Consider the following 20,776-nt stretch of genomic DNA (forward strand, 5'->3'; position numbering starts at 1 on the left):
TCAGAGTCATGTAGAGAAGCAGGAGGGGAGACAATAGTTAAAGAGTTTATGTCACGACAAGACTGCACATCTAGCTGGTGCTGGGACACCTCTGAGAGACGGGTCTTGCTTGGCCTGCTTGGTTATGGCTGGGTAGCACCCAGATGGGCAGGTGACTCGGAGCTAGTCACCTGTCCTCACCTTGGTACACTGGCCACATTGCCATCCCACCAGTCTGCTCCCGGAAGTGATGAACACAGCGTGATTGGACCCCACACTGGGTAAGTTCAAGATTACTCCTGGGTCAGCTCTCCTCTAGCTGAAGGGAGGTGCCTGGAGTGGGCTGGGCTAGGATTGGACGGACAAGACAGCGATTTGCTCAGCTCTGAAGGTTGCAGCTTGCAAAGGAGCAGGTAGGTACGCTTGCAAGAGCCTGGGAGGCTGACTTAGGATCAGTGAGAGAAAGAAGTTAGAGCAAGGCAGATTTGATGTCCCCAAAGCACTCTATCAATTCAGACTTCCTGACCAAGGTACTGCACCCCACCCCTCAAACATTTGAGCAAGATTACAAAACCATTCAGCCTGGAGAAGACCCCTATGAAGGAGACTTCAGTGACTGGATTGGCAATCTGGGGAAATTTTGCCTTCTGATGGCTTTTCTTAAGATGCTCTTCCTTATCCCCAAACTACTGATATCCTGAGATTCTGAACACTATCATGACTGACTAGGAAACACACACACACACCACCACCACCACCATCCTTAGGACCACATGCAAGCCTCAAACCCCTCCTGACCTCTGTACTGCTCCAACTCTGTCCTGACAGGGGCTGAGACAGGTTAGTGACATTTCTAGGACTGCTGTCTATCAGTGCTTGGGGTGTTTTGTTATTTTTTATTACACAGGGTTTATCTGTGTAGCCCTGGCTATCCTAGAACTCACTCTGTAGACCAGGCTGGCCTGAAACTCAGTCTCCCAAGTGCTGGGATTAAAGGTGTGCACCACCATGCCCAGCTGTGTATTTTTTTAAAGACGTGTTCTCACTATTTATGTAACCCAAACTGTCTTCAAACTCATGATCTAGCCTTAGCCTCCTGAGTGGTGAGATTATAGGTGTGTACCATCATGCTTGGCTAAGAGATTTAAAATATTTGTGTGTGTGTGTGTGTGTGTGTGTATGTGTGTGTGTGTGTGTGTATCAAACAAATTAGAAACAGATTGCCATTGTGAGGGAAGTACAGAAACCAAGAGTTTTGTTGTTATTTATATTAAGTGAGCTTTTTTTTGTTTGTTTTCTCTTGTATTTTTTGTTTGTTTTATTGGTGGTGGTGCTGTTTTTCAAAACAGGGCCTATCTACATAGCTCTGGCTCTCCTGGAACTTGCTCCGTAGACCAAGCAGGCCTTAAACTCAAAGAGATCCACCTGCCTCTACTTGATGATAAGCATGTGCCACCACGCAGAACTGGTTTTGGTTTGTTGAGTCCAGGCCTCATTCTGTAGCCTGGTCTTGAACTCATGATCCTTCTGTCTGCTCAATTCCCTAGGTTTATAGGCTTGAGTTACCACACCCTGCAATCAGGTAGATTTTTGTTTGTTTTGTTTTTTTAAGCTTTCCAGTTTTAGTCTAACTTCTTATTTGTTTTTAAAATTAGCTTATAAAGTAATAGATTTCCATATGGATTTTTAAATACACATTTCATTTCTACTCATCTCCCGGCCCCCCTTACTTACCCCCTCCCCTCTTCCACTTTGTTCTACCACTATCCCCAGGCCTCTTCCCTCAAACCCCCCACCCCCCGCAAATTGCATGGGTTCCTTTATCGCTTCCTGGCCCTTTCCCATGCTTGCTCTCAGTTGTTTGCTCTGTTTAACAATCAGAGGCTAGTACTCACTATGAGAGAGAACATATGACATTTATGTCTAAGCCTAGGCTACCATGCTTAAAATAATATTTGTCCACTAATCAATTTTCCTGAAAATTTCATTTTTCTTTATGACTGAATAAAACTCTACTGTGTGTATGTACCACATTATTGTTTAGATTTAGTTAGTTAGTTAGTTAGTTAGTTGGTTGGTTAGCCTTTTTGAGACAGGGTCCTACTAGCCTTGACTGGCCTGGAACCCTCTATGTAGGCCAGCATGGCTTTGAACTTGTAGCTATCTTCTTGCCTCTGCCTCTCAAGTGCTGTTTACAGGCATGTACTATGCTTGAAATCAGGGCATATAACCAGTACTAGGCAGCCAGCTCACACGTCACTTTGTCTCTCCTGTGCAGGGTCTATGACAGTTGGTGTTCTGAAGCAATTTGGAAGCAGAATTGTAACCATCTGTGGCACAGGTGCTGGCTCCGGGAGGCAGAACAGGTTTGCACGTGTGTGTCTGCAAACCTCCGAATGGTGTGGGAAGGCCTTTTTTCTTGCGTTTTCTTCTTCCCAGTTTCAATGTGGGGACTCAAGGGCCCACCCTTCTGGAGCTAAAAATGTGGATTTTGAGGAGGCCCCAACAATTGGGTAAGGCTCTATATCTCTGGCCACATTTCCAAGCAGTCAAGATGCAGCTAGGCATGGTCATGAGGGAAACAGGGGAAAATCTCCTCTCCAGCCTGCATTGCTCAGGGGACAGGGACTCTTTGACTTAGAGACAGAGCTGGAGGGAAGGCTCAGTGGTTAAGAGTTCATATTGCTTTCCTGGAGGACCTGGGTTGGTTGTCTGTACCCACATCAGGCAGCTCACAACTGACTTTAACTCCAGGTTCAGAAGAGCCAATGCTCTCGTCTGGTCTCTGTGGCACACAGACACCCACTCAAACACACACACACACACACACACAGAGAGAGAGAGAGAGAGAGAGAGAGAGAGAGAGAGAGAGAGAGAGAGAGAGAACCATTAAGAAGGTAGAAAACTTTATGTTTTTAAACAAGTATATTCTCAGTGTAGGAACTAAAATTATAACTGAACTTGGTGTGTGAGAAAGACCCAGGTTCAGAAGTACAGGCAAGGAGCTACGTAATGGCCAGGGTCACTGAACTGTGATTGCCCAAGGTCTCCAAACACGCGGCACACAGAATTACTCTCATGGTGGTCCTGCTCTCCTATAACATGCAGGAAACAGCGTATGTCAACATTCGACACTACTTTAGCTGTCCAAGCAGTATTAACTACAGAGATATCATTTACATCACTAAATTTAATTCTTTTTTTTTCCAGGTCTGCCACATAGATGGGCTTTTAGATAACTTGGCCCTACAGTTGAATCTCAGAGAGTAAGTTTTTGTTTTGTTTTGGAACAAGGCCTGACTATGTAGCTGAGCTGGCTTCTAACTTGCAGTCCTACCTCAGCCCCCCGAGTGCTGGGATGAAAGATCTATACCACCAGCCCTTCCTCAGAAGCCAGTTTCTGGATGCTATGAAAGGCATCGTGTGTTGACTCCAGCAAGTCAAATAATGAGCGTGCATTTTCTGCCTTCAGTATTCCTCGGGATGAAAGACAGAGTTTGAAATGGAAGTGGCCAACCAGTCCACGGTGACAGAATTTGTACTGCTAGGCCTCTCTGCCCACCCAACGCTGGAGAAAACGTTCTTTGTGCTCATCCTGTCAATGTACCTGGTGATCCTGCTGGGCAACGGGGTCCTCATCCTGGTGACCATCCTCGACGCCCACCTGCACACGCCCATGTACTTCTTCCTGGGGAACCTCTCCTTCCTGGACATCTGCTACACCACCTCCTCGGTCCCCCTGGTCCTGGATGGCTTCCTCACTCCCAGGAAAACAATCTCTTTCTCAGGCTGTGCAGTACAGATGTTTCTCTCCTTTGCCATGGGAGCCACGGAGTGTGTGCTCCTGGGCATGATGGCATTTGATCGCTATGTGGCCATCTGCAACCCCCTTAGGTACCCAGTGGTCATGAGCAAGGCTGCCTATGTGCCCATGGCCGTCAGCTCCTGGGTGGCTGGTGGTGCCAACTCCTTGGTGCAGATCTCCCTTGCGGTACAGTTGCCTTTCTGTGGGGACAATGTCATCAATCACTTCATCTGTGAGATCCTGGCTGTCCTGAAGTTGGCCTGTGCTGACATTTCAATCAATGTGATCAGCATGGGGGTGGCCAACGTGATCTTCCTGGGGGTCCCGGTTCTGTTCATCTTTGTCTCTTACATCTTCATACTCACCACCATCCTGAGGATCCCCTCCGCTGAGGGGAGGAGGAAGGCCTTCTCCACCTGCTCTGCCCACCTCACTGTGGTCATCATCTTCTATGGGACCATCCTCTTCATGTATGGGAAGCCCAAGTCCAAGGACCCCCTGGGGGCAGACAAGCAGGACCTTGCAGACAAGCTCATCTCCCTCTTCTATGGACTTCTGACCCCCATGTTAAATCCCATTATCTACAGCCTGAGGAACAAGGATGTTAAGACGGCTGTAAGGGACCTGGCAAGTCACAGATGCCTCATCTAGAGGGGGGGGGGACATAGCCTATAACCCACACGTTCTGATGGCTCTCGCTTGAGAATCTTCATGCAAAGTAGTGTCAGGTGACAGACAAGTTTCCTTAGAGCCAATCAGAGTGTGGTCCACAGACTGACATCACCTGGGAGCTTATTGGCATACAGAGTCCCCAGGCCCACAGCCATTGACTGGGAATCTTCATTTTAACAAGATTCTCCTGGGGATTTATAAGCTTGCTAAACCTGGAGAAGTCTCAGTTAGGAGTGTGGAATGGAGGCTGTGGTGTGTTGTCTGGATCCCTACTCCTGCCCAGAGATGAAGTGTTCACTGCTTTGCCACTGGGTCTGTCAGTGACTGACAACATTCATTGGATTTCTCTACAGCGCTGCCCCCAACTAAGGAGAGCTACCACTCCCACGGTCATGGTCTCTTCTCGGGTTGGCCCACTCTGTAACCCGTCAGCAGTAATGCAAAGGCTTAGGTCTCCCGATTATCCCCAAAAGCCATGCTGCAAGCACTTCTCTGTGGCAGCCCCTGTTCAGCCTTTGCTCCCTTCAACAGCTCCTACAGAACACGTCCTGCGTGAAAAATCTCTCTATCAGAATCAGCGTCAGGGAAAGCCAGCCTGCGACACAGAATAACCAGCGCAGGTGTGTGAACAGTGTGCGTGTGTCACCCGTGTGTGCCCTTTGTGGTCATTGTCTGTGCTTAGAGAAAAAAAGTCACTCCCTCAAAAGCATTTGCTAAATGAAATCATCTTAATTGTTTTAAAGACAGAGTCTTAGGATGCAGCCCTGGCTGGCCCTTCACACACAGTGCTGAGCTTGAAAGTCCCGCAGATAGGGACTCTTAAGACACCCAGGGACTTTGCCAATGCTGCCCTTTAACTTGCCTTCCCCTTGCTTGAAGACACGGGTTGCATGCGCTGAACATCCTTATAAAACTGGGCTAAGGTGAGGACTCAGATGGGTGAAACATTGGTCTCCAAGAAAGTGGAAGTTGTCTCTGGATTGAGGTGTGAATGGACTGAGGGCCGAGGGCCCCCAGTCAGAGGGTTTCAGGCCTTTATTTCATTAGAGAGGTGGCAAAGCCCTGGTCAAGCTGAATCCACACACTTCAGTGGCAGCTCTGTGCACCTCCCCTGTGGCACCGTGGGTGATGATGCCTATGTTCTTCAGGTGACAAAGATGCTTGGAAAACTCTGATGCCAACCTCCTTCTCCTCACCAAGAAATTATTAGTACAAGGGCTTTTCTAAGGATTTAATTTACTTTTTAACTTGTGTATGCGTGTGACTGTGTATGTGTGTGAGTATGTCTGCCTCTGTGTGTGTGTGTGTGTGTGTGTGTGTGTGTGTGTGTGTGTGTGTCAGCGCAGGGGCCCAGGGGAAGCAGAAGATGATGCAGGAGAGAGCAGCCGATGCCCTGGAGCTGGAGTTACAGGCTGTTGCGTGGTCTGAGCCCCCTAACTCAGCTGCTAGAATACTCGGGACTTGCTCTTAGTCACTCCCCAACCTTATTGTTTTAATTTTTAAAAAGGTGTGGAGGGGGGAGTTTCATGTAGCCCAGGCTGACCTCAAACTCTCTGTGTAGTTCCTTCTACCTCCATCACTCAAGTGCTGAGACTTTGGAAAGCCACGGTCTGTTTTTATTAGCAAAGTGCGCTACTTTCTTCTAAGACCAGTGTTCATGGGTTGCTTTGACAGAAGCAAAGATCCAGTTCAGAGCTCATTCTTCTGCCTCCCTGCCCCTCCCTCCCTTTCTCCTTCCTTCCCTCCCTGCCTACCTTCTCATTCATTCTGAGAAAAACTTCCAATCCCTGGCCCTGTGTAAAGAGGCACACATGTATCCCATACCAACTGACGCTCAGCTCTCCGGCCCCAGATGAGGAAATACTTGGTCGAAGGGCTTTGACTAAGCAGGCCTTAGCAAAATTCTAGTCACCCTTCTGGACTTCTGATGTCAGAGCTACTCCTGTCTGAGACTAGATCCTGTGGATCCTCTCCAGCCCCAGTGCTTTTCTGCCGTCATGGTCTCTGTTCGGATGTGCTACACTGTAGCCGCAGGGAGGGTTGCTCCAATCTATGGCAGAAAGAGTCCCTTCCTTACTGGAATCCAAGATGCAGGCAGAGTCCCTGATGACTGAGAGGATGAATACCTACCATCCTCCCTGACCATCATGGCACCAAGCCTGCTCACGTTAGATCAACTGAATTAGTTAATAATGTTTAGTTATAAATCGTAGGAACCCAAAGTTGAGCCAGTTTAAACAAAGGGCTGTATTTATTGTTTATTCATTATTTACATTTCACAGATCCATCGTGTACATGTATGTGCATGCATGTGAGTGTGCATGTATATGCGTGAGTGCGTGCGTGCGTGCGTGTGTGTGTGTGTGTGTGTGTGTGTGTATCATAGGTGCCATGGTGCATGTGTGGACAACTTGGAGTTGTTTCTCTCGCCACACAGGTCCCAGGGATTGAACTCAGGCTGTCAGGCTTAACAGCAGGTGCCTTTACCCACTGAGCCATCATGTCAGCCCCGAGTCATTATTTTATTAGAGATAGAGTCTGGTTATGTAGCCCAGACTCTCCTGAACTTTCATTCTTTCTGCCTCTGTATCCTGAGTGCTTAGCTTATAGGCATGTAGCGTGATGCCCGAGTATAACTGTCATCTTACTAATGTATGTGACCAAACAGTGGGAGGGTAGAGAGGCTGGCCCACAATAGACAGGAACAAAAAAATAATAAATGCTGCACAGGAATTCTCTGCCTCCTCCTCTTCCTCCTTCTAGAAGAAATGATTTATCTAAATTCTCTACAAAAGATGTAACGAAGAGTAGCCCTATATGAAAATTGATTGACAAGTTATTTTTGGTTTTTATTGTATATTCATGTTGCTCAACGTATCTGTCTGCGTTGTAGAATAGGCTACATTGTAGCATGCAGTGTACATTGAGCTATTTAAGCAATTTTCAGGTATATGATGTATTGTCATTAACTATGGTCACTAATCATAATGTGCTGTAGAGAACATAAACCCATTTGTCTCATCTAATGGAAAGCTTGTATCTTTGGATCAATACTTCCTCCTTCCTCAGCCACCACCTCCAGTCACTACACTACTCTGTTATGGTTTGAATGTATAATGTCCCTCACCTGCTCATGTGTCTGAACAGCTAGCTGGTCCCCAGCTGGTGGCACTGTTCTGTGAGGTTGTGGAACCTTTGGGATTCTCACCAAGCTATCAAAGAGTGAGTCCTGGGAATGGGTGATAAGAACTAGGAGATCCCAAGCTCTATCTGACTGGTCAGCCTAGCCAAAGTGGAGAGTTTCTGGATCAGGGAAATCCTATCTTAAGATCCTAACCCAGTGCAACAGAGAAAGACGCCCTGTGTCTTCCTCTGGCCTCTGGATTGTGGATACAGGGATGTGCACCCAAACTCTCATGTGCTAGTGACACACACACACACACACACACACACATACACACACGTTTGAAGTCACCGATCACATAATTAACTCAATGTTCAGTTTTTTGAAGGAATGCCAAACTATTTTCCAAGTGACTGTAGATAACATTTGTCCCCACCAGAAGGTTAGAAGGATCCCATTCTCTTCACACTTTGTCACTGCTCATCAGTGGCATCCTGGTTCTGATGTGATGTTACCAGGTCAGGGTGCGGAGGGTTTACATCTTCCTGATGAGGGGTGACGTCGAACTACTTTTCCTGTGTGTCAGCTGGTTTGAGTTTTGTCTGTTTGATTGTGTTGAGACAGAGTTTCAATGTAGGACCATGGCTTGCCATGCCCCTGCCTCCTCAGTGCTGGTGTTACAGGTGTGCACACCATGTCCCTGCATCCTCAGTGCTGATGTTACAGGTGTGCACACCATGTCCCTGCCTCCTCAGTGCTGGTGTTAGGGGTGTGCATACCATGCCCCATTACTTCTAATTTTGGAGAAACTAAACTGAGACCACTGCCTGTCCTGGGTGTGGCACATGCCTGCGACCCCAGTGTTTGGAAGGTCAATGCAGGAGGATTGGAACTTCAGGGTCATCCTCGGCTAATTAGCAAGTTTGGAGGCAGCCTATGCTACAAGAAACCTAGTCTCAAAAAGCAAGGGGACAAACAAAAACCCTATGACTAGACTTAATTGTTGATTTTTTTATATAAAGAGCTTTTACTTGCCAATGAGCACGGTAATTGTTGGCTCTTAAATAATCCATTTCCATAGCATCCTATCTACAGTTTTAAATTTTACTTAAATTTAAAAATTTTTTTATTTATGTGTACATATATAATATCCCATGTGTATCTAGGTGCCCTCAGAGGCCAAAGAGGAGGTGGATCCCCTAGATCTAGCATTAATTTTCTTTTTAATGCTTTTTATTAATGTCTCCAGGTGTATTGTCTGCATGTGTGGTGTCTGTGTCATGTGGTGCCTGGCGTCCACAGAGGCGGAAGATGCCATCTGAGCCCTTAGAACTGTAAGCTGCCAGGTAGGTCCTGGGAACTGTACCAGGATCTGCAAGAGCAGTCATGGCTCTTAACCACCAAGCCACCTCTCCAGCCCCCCCCTTTTTAAGTAAGAGTGTAAAGGCTTTCACAAAAGGATCAGAATGAAGACCTCATTCAATTTTAGACAGGCATCTGATTTATCTTCCTAACATTTGAGGACAGCAATTCGTTTCATTAATTTGCCTTTAATGGGTCCATTCAACCACTCAACTTTATTTTTTATAAATGAAACCCTTCTTCCCTTTTTAGTTCAGGCTGTGTAATTGATTTACCTGTTTAAATTGTGTATGTCTGTATGTTTGTGCAAGCTTGTTCTGAGGGGGTGGACAGGTGTGTGGGGGTGCACGTGCACCTGGGGGCTGGAAGACCACCTCTGGTGTCACATCGAAGGAATGCTGTCCACCTAACTTTGGGACAGGCTCTTTCATTCACGTGGAGTATGCCAAGTGAGCTAGGCCTGTTGGGCCCCATAGATCTGCCTATCTCTGCCTCCTCAGTGCTGAGATTTCAAGTGTGAGCAACCATGCCAGGCTTTTTTCTACATGGGTTCTGGGGATCAAACGCAGGTCCCGCTGCTTGCAAGACAAGAGCACTAGACTAAACCATCTCCCTGGCACCAGTATGCACAGTTTAAATAAAGCTGAGATAACTTCAGGGTCATTAGTTGGCTTCTTTGTGCTGCTTGCGGCTGGGAGGGATGCCTGCACTGTAAGCCAGCAACCTGACATGGAGGGTGGACCATGCTGTGAGGGAGATAGGTAAAGTTAGCTTAATGGGAAGGGGGAATGTTAGAAGTACTTCTACAGTTCTCCAGAGGTAGCAACAACTTTTGATGGCAGTATCCATCTGTAAACTCAAGCCCTTCCTGTGTCCTTACTCACACATTCCCTGACTGTAGGAAGCGCCTCTTTTTCACCCCCAAATCCTTAGTAGCCACCCCAGGGCCTGCCCCAAGCAAGAGGATAGTTGGGAACATTGGGACAAAGCAACCCTCAGTTCTTAGTCTCTAATGTTATCTTAAAGAGCTGCTCGGGGTTACTGGATGACCAGGGTGCCCGTCTCAGCTATGGGGACCGTCATCCTCTTGTAGTCAAAGCACAGTTAGGATTTTGTTCTTCCCCTATTCCCAGGAAGGGCGGCAAGCATAGGACACGGGGCAGGATCTTCCTCAGCTAAGGAGCACCCCTTTAGTGAGAGTTCGGATTCACACAGACCTGTCTGCTAGTGTCTAATTGGATTTACAGAACACAGGCCCGCAATCCCTGTGAGCCCTTACAGCAAATCTTAAATTGCCTCTGGGATTGAGACTGGCTCCCAAACAGCTAGAACTCTGAACTTTTCTAGGATCCTTGATAGGCCCTCTGGAGAGCCAGGTTAGGGCAGAGGGCAGAAAGCACAGAACACACAGGCCGGGCACAGTTCCAACAGCAGCTGGCAGCGGCCCCTCCAGTGGTCTTTTAGCTTCTTTTTTTCCCTGGGAGTGGGGAAGGGCAGCTAGAGTCAGGAGCAACACGGGCCCCTCCAGCTACCACCACCTATTTCCTTCCTTTCACTGTGCCCTCTTACAGAAAACTATCTCATGAGGCAGCCAAACAGATTTGCTGTGTGTTCCAGGCCAACAGAAAAGGCTGGGCTAGGCAAGAACAATAGAAGTAGTTGAAACCATCCTTTTCCTAGCCCAGCGAGCTTCCAGCTTCTGCCTCACCAGGAGCCCTTCTGCCGGGTGAGCGCCCATCCCGGCCATGGACTTGCTTGCCCAGTGGACACAGGCAGGGTTCTCTCTGTGGCCAGACCTTCTTCAGGTAGGTGAGAGGAAGAGCCGAAGTGGAACCCAAGGACAGATGGAATCCAAGGTTAGACCTAGGTTCTGCCTTCCACATCTCTCAGCTTCTTTGTAGAGGGAGTCCCAGCTGGTGGCAGGGAGAGGGCAGAGTGGGGGGCCATAAGTGGAGGGGCAACCATAGAAGGAGAAAGTTTCTGCTTAATGCAAGGCAAACTCTAATTATCAAGGCTGAATGATGAAAGAATGAGGGAGGTGAGAGACATATCAGGTGTTCAAAAACAATTGGAAATTTTTCTCCTGGAAGAATCATGTGGTTGAGGAAAAGCAGTTACTTCACAGAGTCCCTGGCACAGCGTATCTCTCCTTTGCATCGAGCTGTCTCCGCGGTGGCTTACATCTCTTTTGCACAGCGCTAACATCTCTCAAAGCAGATCTCTTTTCCCAGATACTCCCGACGCCTACAGCTCAGCTTCTCTGACAACTGCATGAGGATAACTTTAGCCTGGGTCTGGTTTCTCTCACCCATTTTCCCGAGCATCAGTCAAAGATACAGAAGTGGAGCAAAGGTCCCACTCACTCCACTCAAGCCCGGCTACAAGGCAGGTTTCTTAGAAGAGGGGTTCTCAGCCTTCCCTATGCTACACCCCTTTAATACAGTTCCTCATGCTGTAGTGACAATAAAATTATTTTTGTTGCTACTTCATAAGTGTAATTTTGATACTGTTATGAGCTATAATGTAAATATTTGATATGCAAAATATCTGATGTGAACCCCTACAAAGGGGACTTGACCCACAGATTGAGAACGGCTGTCTTAGAGGAGGGGATGATACATCTATTGTCCGGGAATGTCCTAGAGAGAGCGAGAACGGCTTCATAACTGGGCCTTCTGTCCTCAGCAGACATGGTCCGGCACAAATGGTAGACAAGAACCTGTGGGATGAGATAGAGTCTAGGGGAGAGTGGGGAACCACAGTCCTGTTCCAGCCCTGGGGTTCTCTGGGAGCTTCAGTTTCCTCATTGTTTTAAAACATGTTTTATCTTTATTTCTTTGTATGTAACAAGCACACACATATGTACAGTGCTCACGCAGAGGTCAGAGAACAAATTGAAGGAGTTAACTCTCTCTTTCCATCTTGTGGGCCCTGAGAACTGAACTGGGGCTGTCATGCTTGGCAAACAGTGCCTTTGCCCCCTGAACCAGCTGTCTGGCCCCAGTGTCCTCATTCTTAACTCGAGAAGTCAAGGCTTAAGGTCTTCCCTAACATACAGGTCTGCAGTTCTGTCCCCATGGCCCCTGGTTCTCTCCGTGAGCCAGACCTCTGTCAGCCTGGGCAGAACTGTCCCACTTGCTTTGCAGAATGCGTTACGATGGCACTGCGGTGGCTTTAATGGTCGAGTACAGAAGGGGCTGAGTTAGGAGCTGCAACTCGGACAACTGCCCAAAGCACAGTCCAGTCACAAAGGGGACACAGAAGGCACAAGACACTTGTCCCTCAGAGGTGGGGAGCACCGAGGCCAACTGTTGAGCTGTGGGAGAGAGGATACAGCTGTGCTTCTGTAAGGGCCACCATGCCTGGTGACACACAGACTCTATCTCGATAGTGCCGCCCAGTGACAGCATCCATCAAGGTCACAAGAAACAAAGATCAAGCCAGGCACCGTGCAACAAACAGAAATTAATTCTGGCTAGACTCTCACTGCCTGGCATCTGCCCACTATCCTGTCGCTCTATGGAGCTAAATGATTAGCACAATATTATTGTGAGAGTACAGAAGGAAACTAGAGGGCAGAGATGATGCCAACAGCTAGCATTACCGAGAGTGACGGCAGCCTATGAGAGTGGTGGATGGTTCTGGAACAAGCAGGGGTAGCCGGGGGAGTCTGTGTCCCTCCCCTCTTCTGGAGCCATGTAGCATTTTAAAGACTTCCGCTTTGTGGTTTTCATGTAGCCCTGCGTGCATAAAGGGACACATCCCTTCCTTCAGGCATGCCAGCTCCACCGGCCTGACTATACCATGACTTTCCATGTAACATGGTTGGTTAGTCCATCAGAGGCCTTTTCCTGCTTGAATCAATGCGTTGGGACCTCTCTGGTAGCCTGATAGTGAATTTTATCCCTTCAGCACTGATTTTACATGCTGGTATCTAAAGGGTAAATCTAATTATACCTTCTAGAAGCATGCCCATATGCTGGTCCCGGTATATGCTTGCTGACTTCCGTTTTCATGAGAGGGAGAGAGCATGAGAAATGGAAGTGGCCAACCAGTCCACGGTGACAGAATTTGTACTGCTAGGCCTCTCTGCCCACCCAACGCTGGAGAAAACGTTCTTTGTGCTCATCCTGTCAATGTACCTGGTGATCCTGCTGGGCAACGGGGTCCTCATCCTGGTGACCATCCTCGACGCCCACCTGCACACGCCCATGTACTTCTTCCTGGGGAACCTCTCCATCCTGGACATCTGCTACACCACCTCCTCGGTCCCCCTGGTCCTGGATGGCTTCCTCACTCCCAGGAAAACAATCTCTTTCTCAGGCTGTGCAGTACAGATGTTTCTCTCCTTTGCCATGGGAGCCACGGAGTGTGTGCTCCTGGGCATGATGGCATTTGATCGCTATGTGGCCATCTGCAACCCCCTTAGGTACCCAGTGGTCATGAGCAAGGCTGCCTATGTGCCCATGGCCATCAGCTCCTGGGTGGCTGGTGGTGCCAACTCCTTGGTGCAGATCTCCCTTGCGGTACAGTTGCCTTTCTGTGGGGACAATGTCATAAATCACTTCAACTGTGAGATCCTGGCTGTCCTGAAGTTGGCCTGTGCTGACATTTCAATCAATGTGATCAGCATGGGGGTGGCCAAAGTGATCTTCCTGGGGGTCCCAGTACTGTTCATCTTTGTCTCCTACATCTTCATACTCACCACCATCCTGAGGATCCCCTCAGCTGAGGGGAGGAGGAAGGCCTTCTCCACCTGCTCTGCCCACCTCACTGTGGTCATCGTCTTCTATGGGACCATCCTCTTCATGTAAGGGAAGCCCAAGTCCAAGGACCCCCTGGGGGCAGACAAGCAGGATGTTTCAGACAAACTCATCTCCTTATTTTATGGGGTGTTGACCCCCATGCTGAACCCCATTATCTACAGCCTGAGGAACAAGGATGTGAAGGTTGCCGTGTGGAACCTGGTGGGTCAGAAGTGCCTCGCTCAGGGATTGTGAGGGAAGTGGGTTAATTTCTGGTTCTGTGCACATCAGGGCTCTACTAGGAACAACCACTTATTAAGCATAGACTTGCTCGGTCCTACAGATCAGTTTGGGTGAGTTCTTGAGTGCCTGAGGCTGGATCATCAACTCCTTAGACTAAAGACAGTGGTGGTACTTTAGTACAATCACTGGCCTTGAATCCTGAAAAATAGACTGTGAAAATCAAATATTCTTTCTATGCCAAAAAAAAAATAATAAAACTTGGTGAAAATATGCTTTTCCCTTTATCAGTAAAGACCAGTTGGGATATGTGTGTCACGTTTTGTTGTTGTTGTTGTTGTATAGTTCCCAACTGTACAATTGGGAGCACACTGTGAGAAAAACTCAATTCTTATTATATTTTGATTTAAACAAAGTCTTGCTATGCAGCCTAAGTTGGTCTGGAATATTCCACACACACACTGAAGTGCACAACATTTACATCACTTCCAAAGGTTCTCTCACACCCCCTTGTAGCCAGTCCACATCCCCAACCCCAAGAACTCCTAAGTAATTTCTAGAAAGTTTTGTTTTCTAGAAATTTCAGACACTAGATTGTGCATTTATTTTTATGTCTGAGGTTTTTTCTTTTTCTCTTTTATGTTTTAGATGTTTATCAGTTGGTAACATGTATCAAGAAATAGGGGTCATGAATTCAAGGGGGAGCACAGAAGAAGCTGGAGGGTGAAGAGGGAGGAATAGATATGATACAAATGCAGAGTATAGTGTACTCATGCATAAAATTCTCAAAAAATAAAAGTGTGATCTATATCTAAAGCCGAATTTAAATGGAATGTTGAAGCTTTAAATATATGCTAAAATTTATAACTTTTCACCTTGACAAACTAGAAAAAGAACAAAATAAATCTAATGTGTGTGGGGGAAGGAAATTATAATATAAACTATAAACAAACATAATTAAATGGAAAAGAGACAATAGAAGACATTAACAACCATCCCTGGCTACCTCAGAGGATCTCTGATGCACAGACTGTGACTGCACAGAGTGGACCAAGAGGTGAGTGACCAGTTCTCCAGCTGGGCAGCCCAGTCTCTAGCCCTTTGGTATTAGGGCAAAACCCTGGGCCTCTCCCCCACCTGCCTCAATTTCACTGCTGGCTAGCAGGCAAGCCATCTGCAGGCTGGCTGCTCCAACACCCCTCACACATAGATTGGACCTTATAAGTTACAGTCACTCCACCTCCATACCTGCCCATTCCTGGAGACACTGCCAACACCAATTGGAAAACATGGGTAGGCACCAATGCAAGAATTCATTTAATAATCTAAAATGCAAAATGGTAACACCAGAACCCAGTGATCATACAACAAGAAGACCTGATCATCCTAGCCCAGAAGATGCAGAAGAAAATGACCTTAATTATAACTTTATGAAGATGATAGAGACACTTAAGAAAGAGATGAAAAATTCCCTTAAAGAAATGAAGGAAAAGACAAATAAAAAAATTGGAAGAAATCAATAAATCTCTTAAAGAAACCCAAGAAAGCCAAGGAAAAAAACTATCAAACAGGTGAAGGAAACAGTTCAAAGAGTTCAAGATTTGAAAACTGAAATAAAAGCAATAAGAAAACACAAACCAAGGGAATTCTGGAAATGGAAAACCTGGGTAAATGAACAGGAACTACAGCTACACGCATAACCAACAGAATACAAGATATGGAAAAGAGAATCTCAGGCATTAAAGATTCGATAGAGAAAATAGATCCATTGGTCAAAGAAAATGTTAAATCCAACAAATTCTTAACACAGAAAATCTGGAACACCATGAAAAGACCAAACCTAAGAATAATAGGGATAGAAGAAGGAGAAGTCAACTAAAAGGCACAGAAAATATATTCAACAAAATCATAGAAGAAAACTTTCCCAACCTAAAGGATATCCCTATGAAGGTAAAAGAAGCTTACAGAATACCAAATAGATTGGACCAAAAAAAAAAAAGGTTCCCTTGTCACGTAATAATCAAAACAATAAACATACAGAAATTAAAAAAGAATATTAAGAGCTGCAAGGAAAAAAGGTCAAGTAACTTATAATGGTAGACCTATCAGAATTACACCCGACTTCTCAATGGAAACTATGAAAGCCAGAAGGTCTGGAGAGATGTGCTGCAGACACTAAGAGACTACAGAAGCAAACCCAGACTACTATACCCAGCAAAGCTTTCAATCACCATTGATGGAGAAAACAAGATATTCCATGACAAAACCAAATTTAAACAGTATGTATCCACAAACCCAGCATTACAGAAAGTACTAGAAGGAAAGCTCCAACCCAAAGATGCCAGCTCCATACACAAAAACACAGGCAACAGATAACCTCACACCAGCAAATCTCAAAGAAGGGAAACACACAAACACTAACACCAAAAAATAATAGGAATTAACAATCATTGGTCATTAATATCTCTTAATATCAATGGACTCAATTCACTTATAAGAAGACACAGGCTAAGAGAATGGATAAGAAAGCAGGATCCATTCTTCTGCTGCATACAAGAATACCTCAACCTCAAAGACAGACATTTCCTCAGAGTAAAGAGTTGGGAAAAGATTTTCCAATCAAATGGACCTCAGAAATAAATGGGTGTAGTTATCCTAATAGTTAACAAAATAGACTTCAAACTAAAATCAATCAGAAGAGATGGAGAAGGACACTTTATACTTATAACAGGAAAAATCCATCAAGATGAAGTCTTAATCCTGAACATCTATGCCCCAAATACAAGAGCACCCACATATGTAAAAGAAACACTACTAAACCTCAAATCACACATCAAGCCCTACACACTAATAGTGGGAGACTTCAACACCCCACTCTCCCCAATAGACAGGTCAACTAGACAGAAACTTAACAGAGAAATAAGAGAACAGATGTCATGACTCAAATGGACTTAACAGACATCTATAGAGCACTTTACCCAAACACAAAATAATGTACCTTCTTCTCAGCACCTCATGGAACCTTCTCTAAAATTGACCACATACTCAGTGACAAAGCAAACCTCAACAGATACAAAAAAAATTTGGAATAACCCTATGTATCTTATCAGATCACCATGGTGTAAAGTTAGAAATCAACAACACTAATTGCAGAAAGCCCACAAACTCATGAAAATTGAAAAGTACTCAACTGAATCACCCTTGGGTCAAAGAAGTTAAAGACTTCCTAGAATTCAACAAAAATGAATACACATCATACCCAAATCTATGGGACACTGTGAAAGCAGTGTTAAGAGGAACGCTCACAGTACTAGGTGCCTACATAAAGAAAGTGGAGAAATCTCACACTAGCAAATTCATAGCACACCTGAGAGCTCTAGAACAAAAAGAAGCAAACTCACCCAGGAGGAGGAGATGACAGGAAATAATCAAATTGAGGGCTGAAATCAATAAAATAGAAACAAAGTAAATAATACAAAAAAAAAAAAAACCAGTGAAACAAAGAGCTGGTTCTTTGAGAAAATCAACAAGGTAGACAGACCTTTATCCTAACTAACCAAAAGGCAGAGAGAAAACATCCAAATTAAGAAAATCAGAAATGAAAAGGAGAACATAATAGACACTGAGGAAATCCAGAGAATCATTAGGTTATACTTTGAAAAACTTGTACTCCACAAAATTGGAAAGTTTAAAAGAAATGGATAATTTTCTGGATAGGTACCACAGACCAAATTAAATCAAGACCAGATGAACAATTTAAATAGACGTATAACCTGTAAGGAAATAGAAGCTGTCATCAAAAGTCTCCCAACCAAAAAACATCCAGGGCCTGATGGTTTCAATACAGAATTCTATCAGAACTTCAAAGAAGAGCTAATACCTGTACTCCTCAAATTGTTCCACACAATAGCAACAGAAGGAACATTGCCAAACTCTTTTTACGAGGCTACAGTTACCCTGATAATACTGAAACCATACAAAGGCTCAACCAAGAAACAGAATTACAGCCCAATCTCTTTCATGAACATTGATACAAAAATACTGCTAAACAGAATCCAAGAACACACCAAAAAAATCATCTACTATGATCAAATAAGCTTCAGCCCAGAGATGCAGGGATGGTTCAACATACAAAAATCTAACAATGTAATCCACCATATAAGCAAACTGAAAAAAAAACATATAATCATCTCACTAGATGCTGAAAAAATATAAAATACATAATTTTTTCATGATAAAGGTCTTGGAGAGATCAAGGATCCAAGGATCATACCTAAACATAATAAAAGCAATATACAGCAAGCCAACAGCAAACATCAGATTAAATGGAGAGAAACTCAAAGCGATTCCACTAAAATCAGGAAAAAGGCATGCCTGTCCACTCTCTCCATATCTGTTCAGCACAGTACTCAAGGTTCTAGCTAGAGCAACAAGACAAAAAAGATCAAGGGGATACGAATTGGAAAGGAAGAAGTAAAACTTTCACTATTTGCAGATGATATAATATTACACATTAGTGACCCCCAAAAATCCAGTGAAGGAACTCCTACAGCTGATAAACACCTTCAGTAATGTGCCTGAATACAAGATCAACTCAAAAATATCAGTAGCCCTCCTTGCCTTGGCAGAATGGGGGGTGGGCAGGGCTTGTCTTTTAAAGGGACAAGACAGACCATTACACCCATGAGACATGAGAAAGGAGCAGAGACTAGGAAGAGGTTAAAGGTGGGATAGAGATAGAGGGGGATGAAGAAGGTGGGAAGAATCCCCTACAATACATTTTGTTTGTTTTTGTAAATACCATAACAATATCTAATACATGGTATGTTGGTGGTTTTTTGTTTTTTAATTAATTTTTTTTTGAGACAGGGTCTCATTGTATTATAGCCCTGGCTGGTCTGAAACTCGCTGTGTAGATCAGGCTGGCTTTGAACTCACAGAGATTCTTCTGCCTCTGCTTTCCAAGTGCTGTGATTAAGGATGTGAGCCACCATACCTGGCTTGTACACTAATATTTAAAAAATTAAAACCTGCTAAGTAAAAATAAGTAAATGTTGCTAAGATGCCTAGATAGCCATATGAGGAAATGATCTTCACTTCCTAACTCACACCATACACAGAAGTTAATTCACTGTGGATCACAGATCCAAACCAAAGCTAAAACTATGAAATTTAAAACATAGGAAAATACCTTTATGACTAGGGGTAGACAAATTTTTCTTAGAGAAAAATAATGACAAAAAATGATAGGGTTGATCAAAATATAAGACATCAGTTGAGCAGAAGACACAGTTATGAAAATGAGTGCATATGCCAGGCATGGTGTGTCATTGAGGCAGGAAGATAAAGGGCTCAGACCAGCGTGGATGACACAGCAAGACCCCAACTCAAAAGAAACATAAGCCACGACCTGGAAGGCCGTGTGCAGCTCACATAGCATAAGAAGGTCAGATTGCAGAATGGATAAGGAACAAAGCATGTTCTTTAAACAATGGAAATGAGAATAAAGGGCATAAAAGGTAGATAATGCCCAAAGGAAGATACAGGAGCAACCAGTTACCAAATTAAAAAAAAAAAAAAAGTACTCAATATTCTGTGGTCCAGAAACGCGGATTAAAGCCACAGCGAGTTAGCACTACACCTGCCACGGTAGCAAAACTTAAAAGACTGACAAGGGTGAACACCGGCAAGGCTGTGCTGCAATTAGAACCCTCGTGTGCAACACCTTTGTAAAGGACTTGCCAGGTGCTTATAAACACTAAGTGTGTGACCCATGGTTTGATCCAGCAACCTCATCCCCAGGTGTTTAGCCAAGAAAAACCTAAATGTATACAAAACACTTGTTTATGACAGTCCATAAAGACTCAAGATGGAAACAGCCTAGCGGACAGCCAGTAAGGAGGATGGGCAGATGAACCTGGAGCGTCCATGCAATGGAATACTACTCAGTAGCAACAAGGAACCTGGTACATGTGCATCGTTATGTGATTCCTGTGTCTATTCTCAAAATAGAGCTCACAGTTTTGTTTGCTTGTTGTTTTTATTCAAGACGGGGTTTCTCTGTGTAACAGCTGTGGGTTTTCCTGGAACTTGCTTTGTAGACCAAGCTGGCCTCGAACTCACAGAAATCAGCCTGCCTCTGCCTCCCGAGTGCTAGGATTAAAGGGATTGGCAGCTTTGACTTTCTTATACCAGAAGCACAGTTTAGTCTACCTTCACGTAATTTCTACTCCACTGCCTCCTTCTTGAAGTCTTTCCTAAACAGCTGTCCCTGGCCGTGCTATGAACCACATGCAGACAGTCTGATTTCTCTCTCTCTCTCTCTCTCTCTCTCTCTCTCTCTCTCTCTCTCTCCACAAGTTTTCTCTGTAGCTTTAGAGCCTGTCCTGGAACTAGCTCTTGTAGACCAGGCTGCCCTCGAACTCACAGGGATTCACCTGCTTCTACCTCCCGAGTGCTGGGATTAAAGGTGTGTGCCACCACCACCCGGTCTCTTGACCCCCACATCTTGTATGGACTGTGCAGATACACCCCCCTCTTGGTCTCTAATATAACTCTACAGATCATGCACCCTGTTAGGTCTAGACCCACCCATTAGAACATCTCATAGTACACTTGATTGGAAATGACCCATGGGCCCCTTCCTCTCTATCTCTTGGTCTCTGTCCACTTGTGGTGCTCAGAGGCCATCAGGTGGTTTCCTCTCTTGCTGTTGGCCCGGTGAGGCCAACCGGAGGTACAGATCTGGCAATGGCACAGGCCTGGTGTGTTGCCTCTCCTGGGTCACACTGAAGCCTAACTCCTTTCCAGGCCTGGGCTGCCCTGGAGACTGTCCCCCCGCCTTCTCAA

General features: G+C 45.3%; 1 protein-coding gene and 1 pseudogene across 1 annotated transcript; both read left to right on the plus strand.

The window, feature by feature from the left end:
• The first annotated feature begins 3,481 nt into the window (after positions 1-3,481).
• LOC126509823 (olfactory receptor 13C7-like) lies at positions 3,482-5,631 on the plus strand. The gene is made up of 2 exons (XM_050155969.1): positions 3,482-4,399; positions 5,605-5,631. Exons 1-2 carry the CDS (start codon positions 3,482-3,484, stop codon positions 5,629-5,631), a joined length of 945 nt encoding a protein of 314 aa, XP_050011926.1.
• A 7,348-nt stretch (positions 5,632-12,979) lies between these two features.
• LOC126509822 (olfactory receptor 13C7-like) lies at positions 12,980-13,942 on the plus strand (annotated as a pseudogene).
• Positions 13,943-20,776: the final 6,834 nt, after the last annotated feature.

This window comes from Alexandromys fortis, unplaced genomic scaffold (genome assembly GCF_014885135.2).
Source record: "Alexandromys fortis isolate MF-2015 unplaced genomic scaffold, M_Fortis_MF-2015_v1.1 scaffold_92, whole genome shotgun sequence".
Taxonomy (NCBI): domain Eukaryota; kingdom Metazoa; phylum Chordata; class Mammalia; order Rodentia; family Cricetidae; genus Alexandromys; species Alexandromys fortis.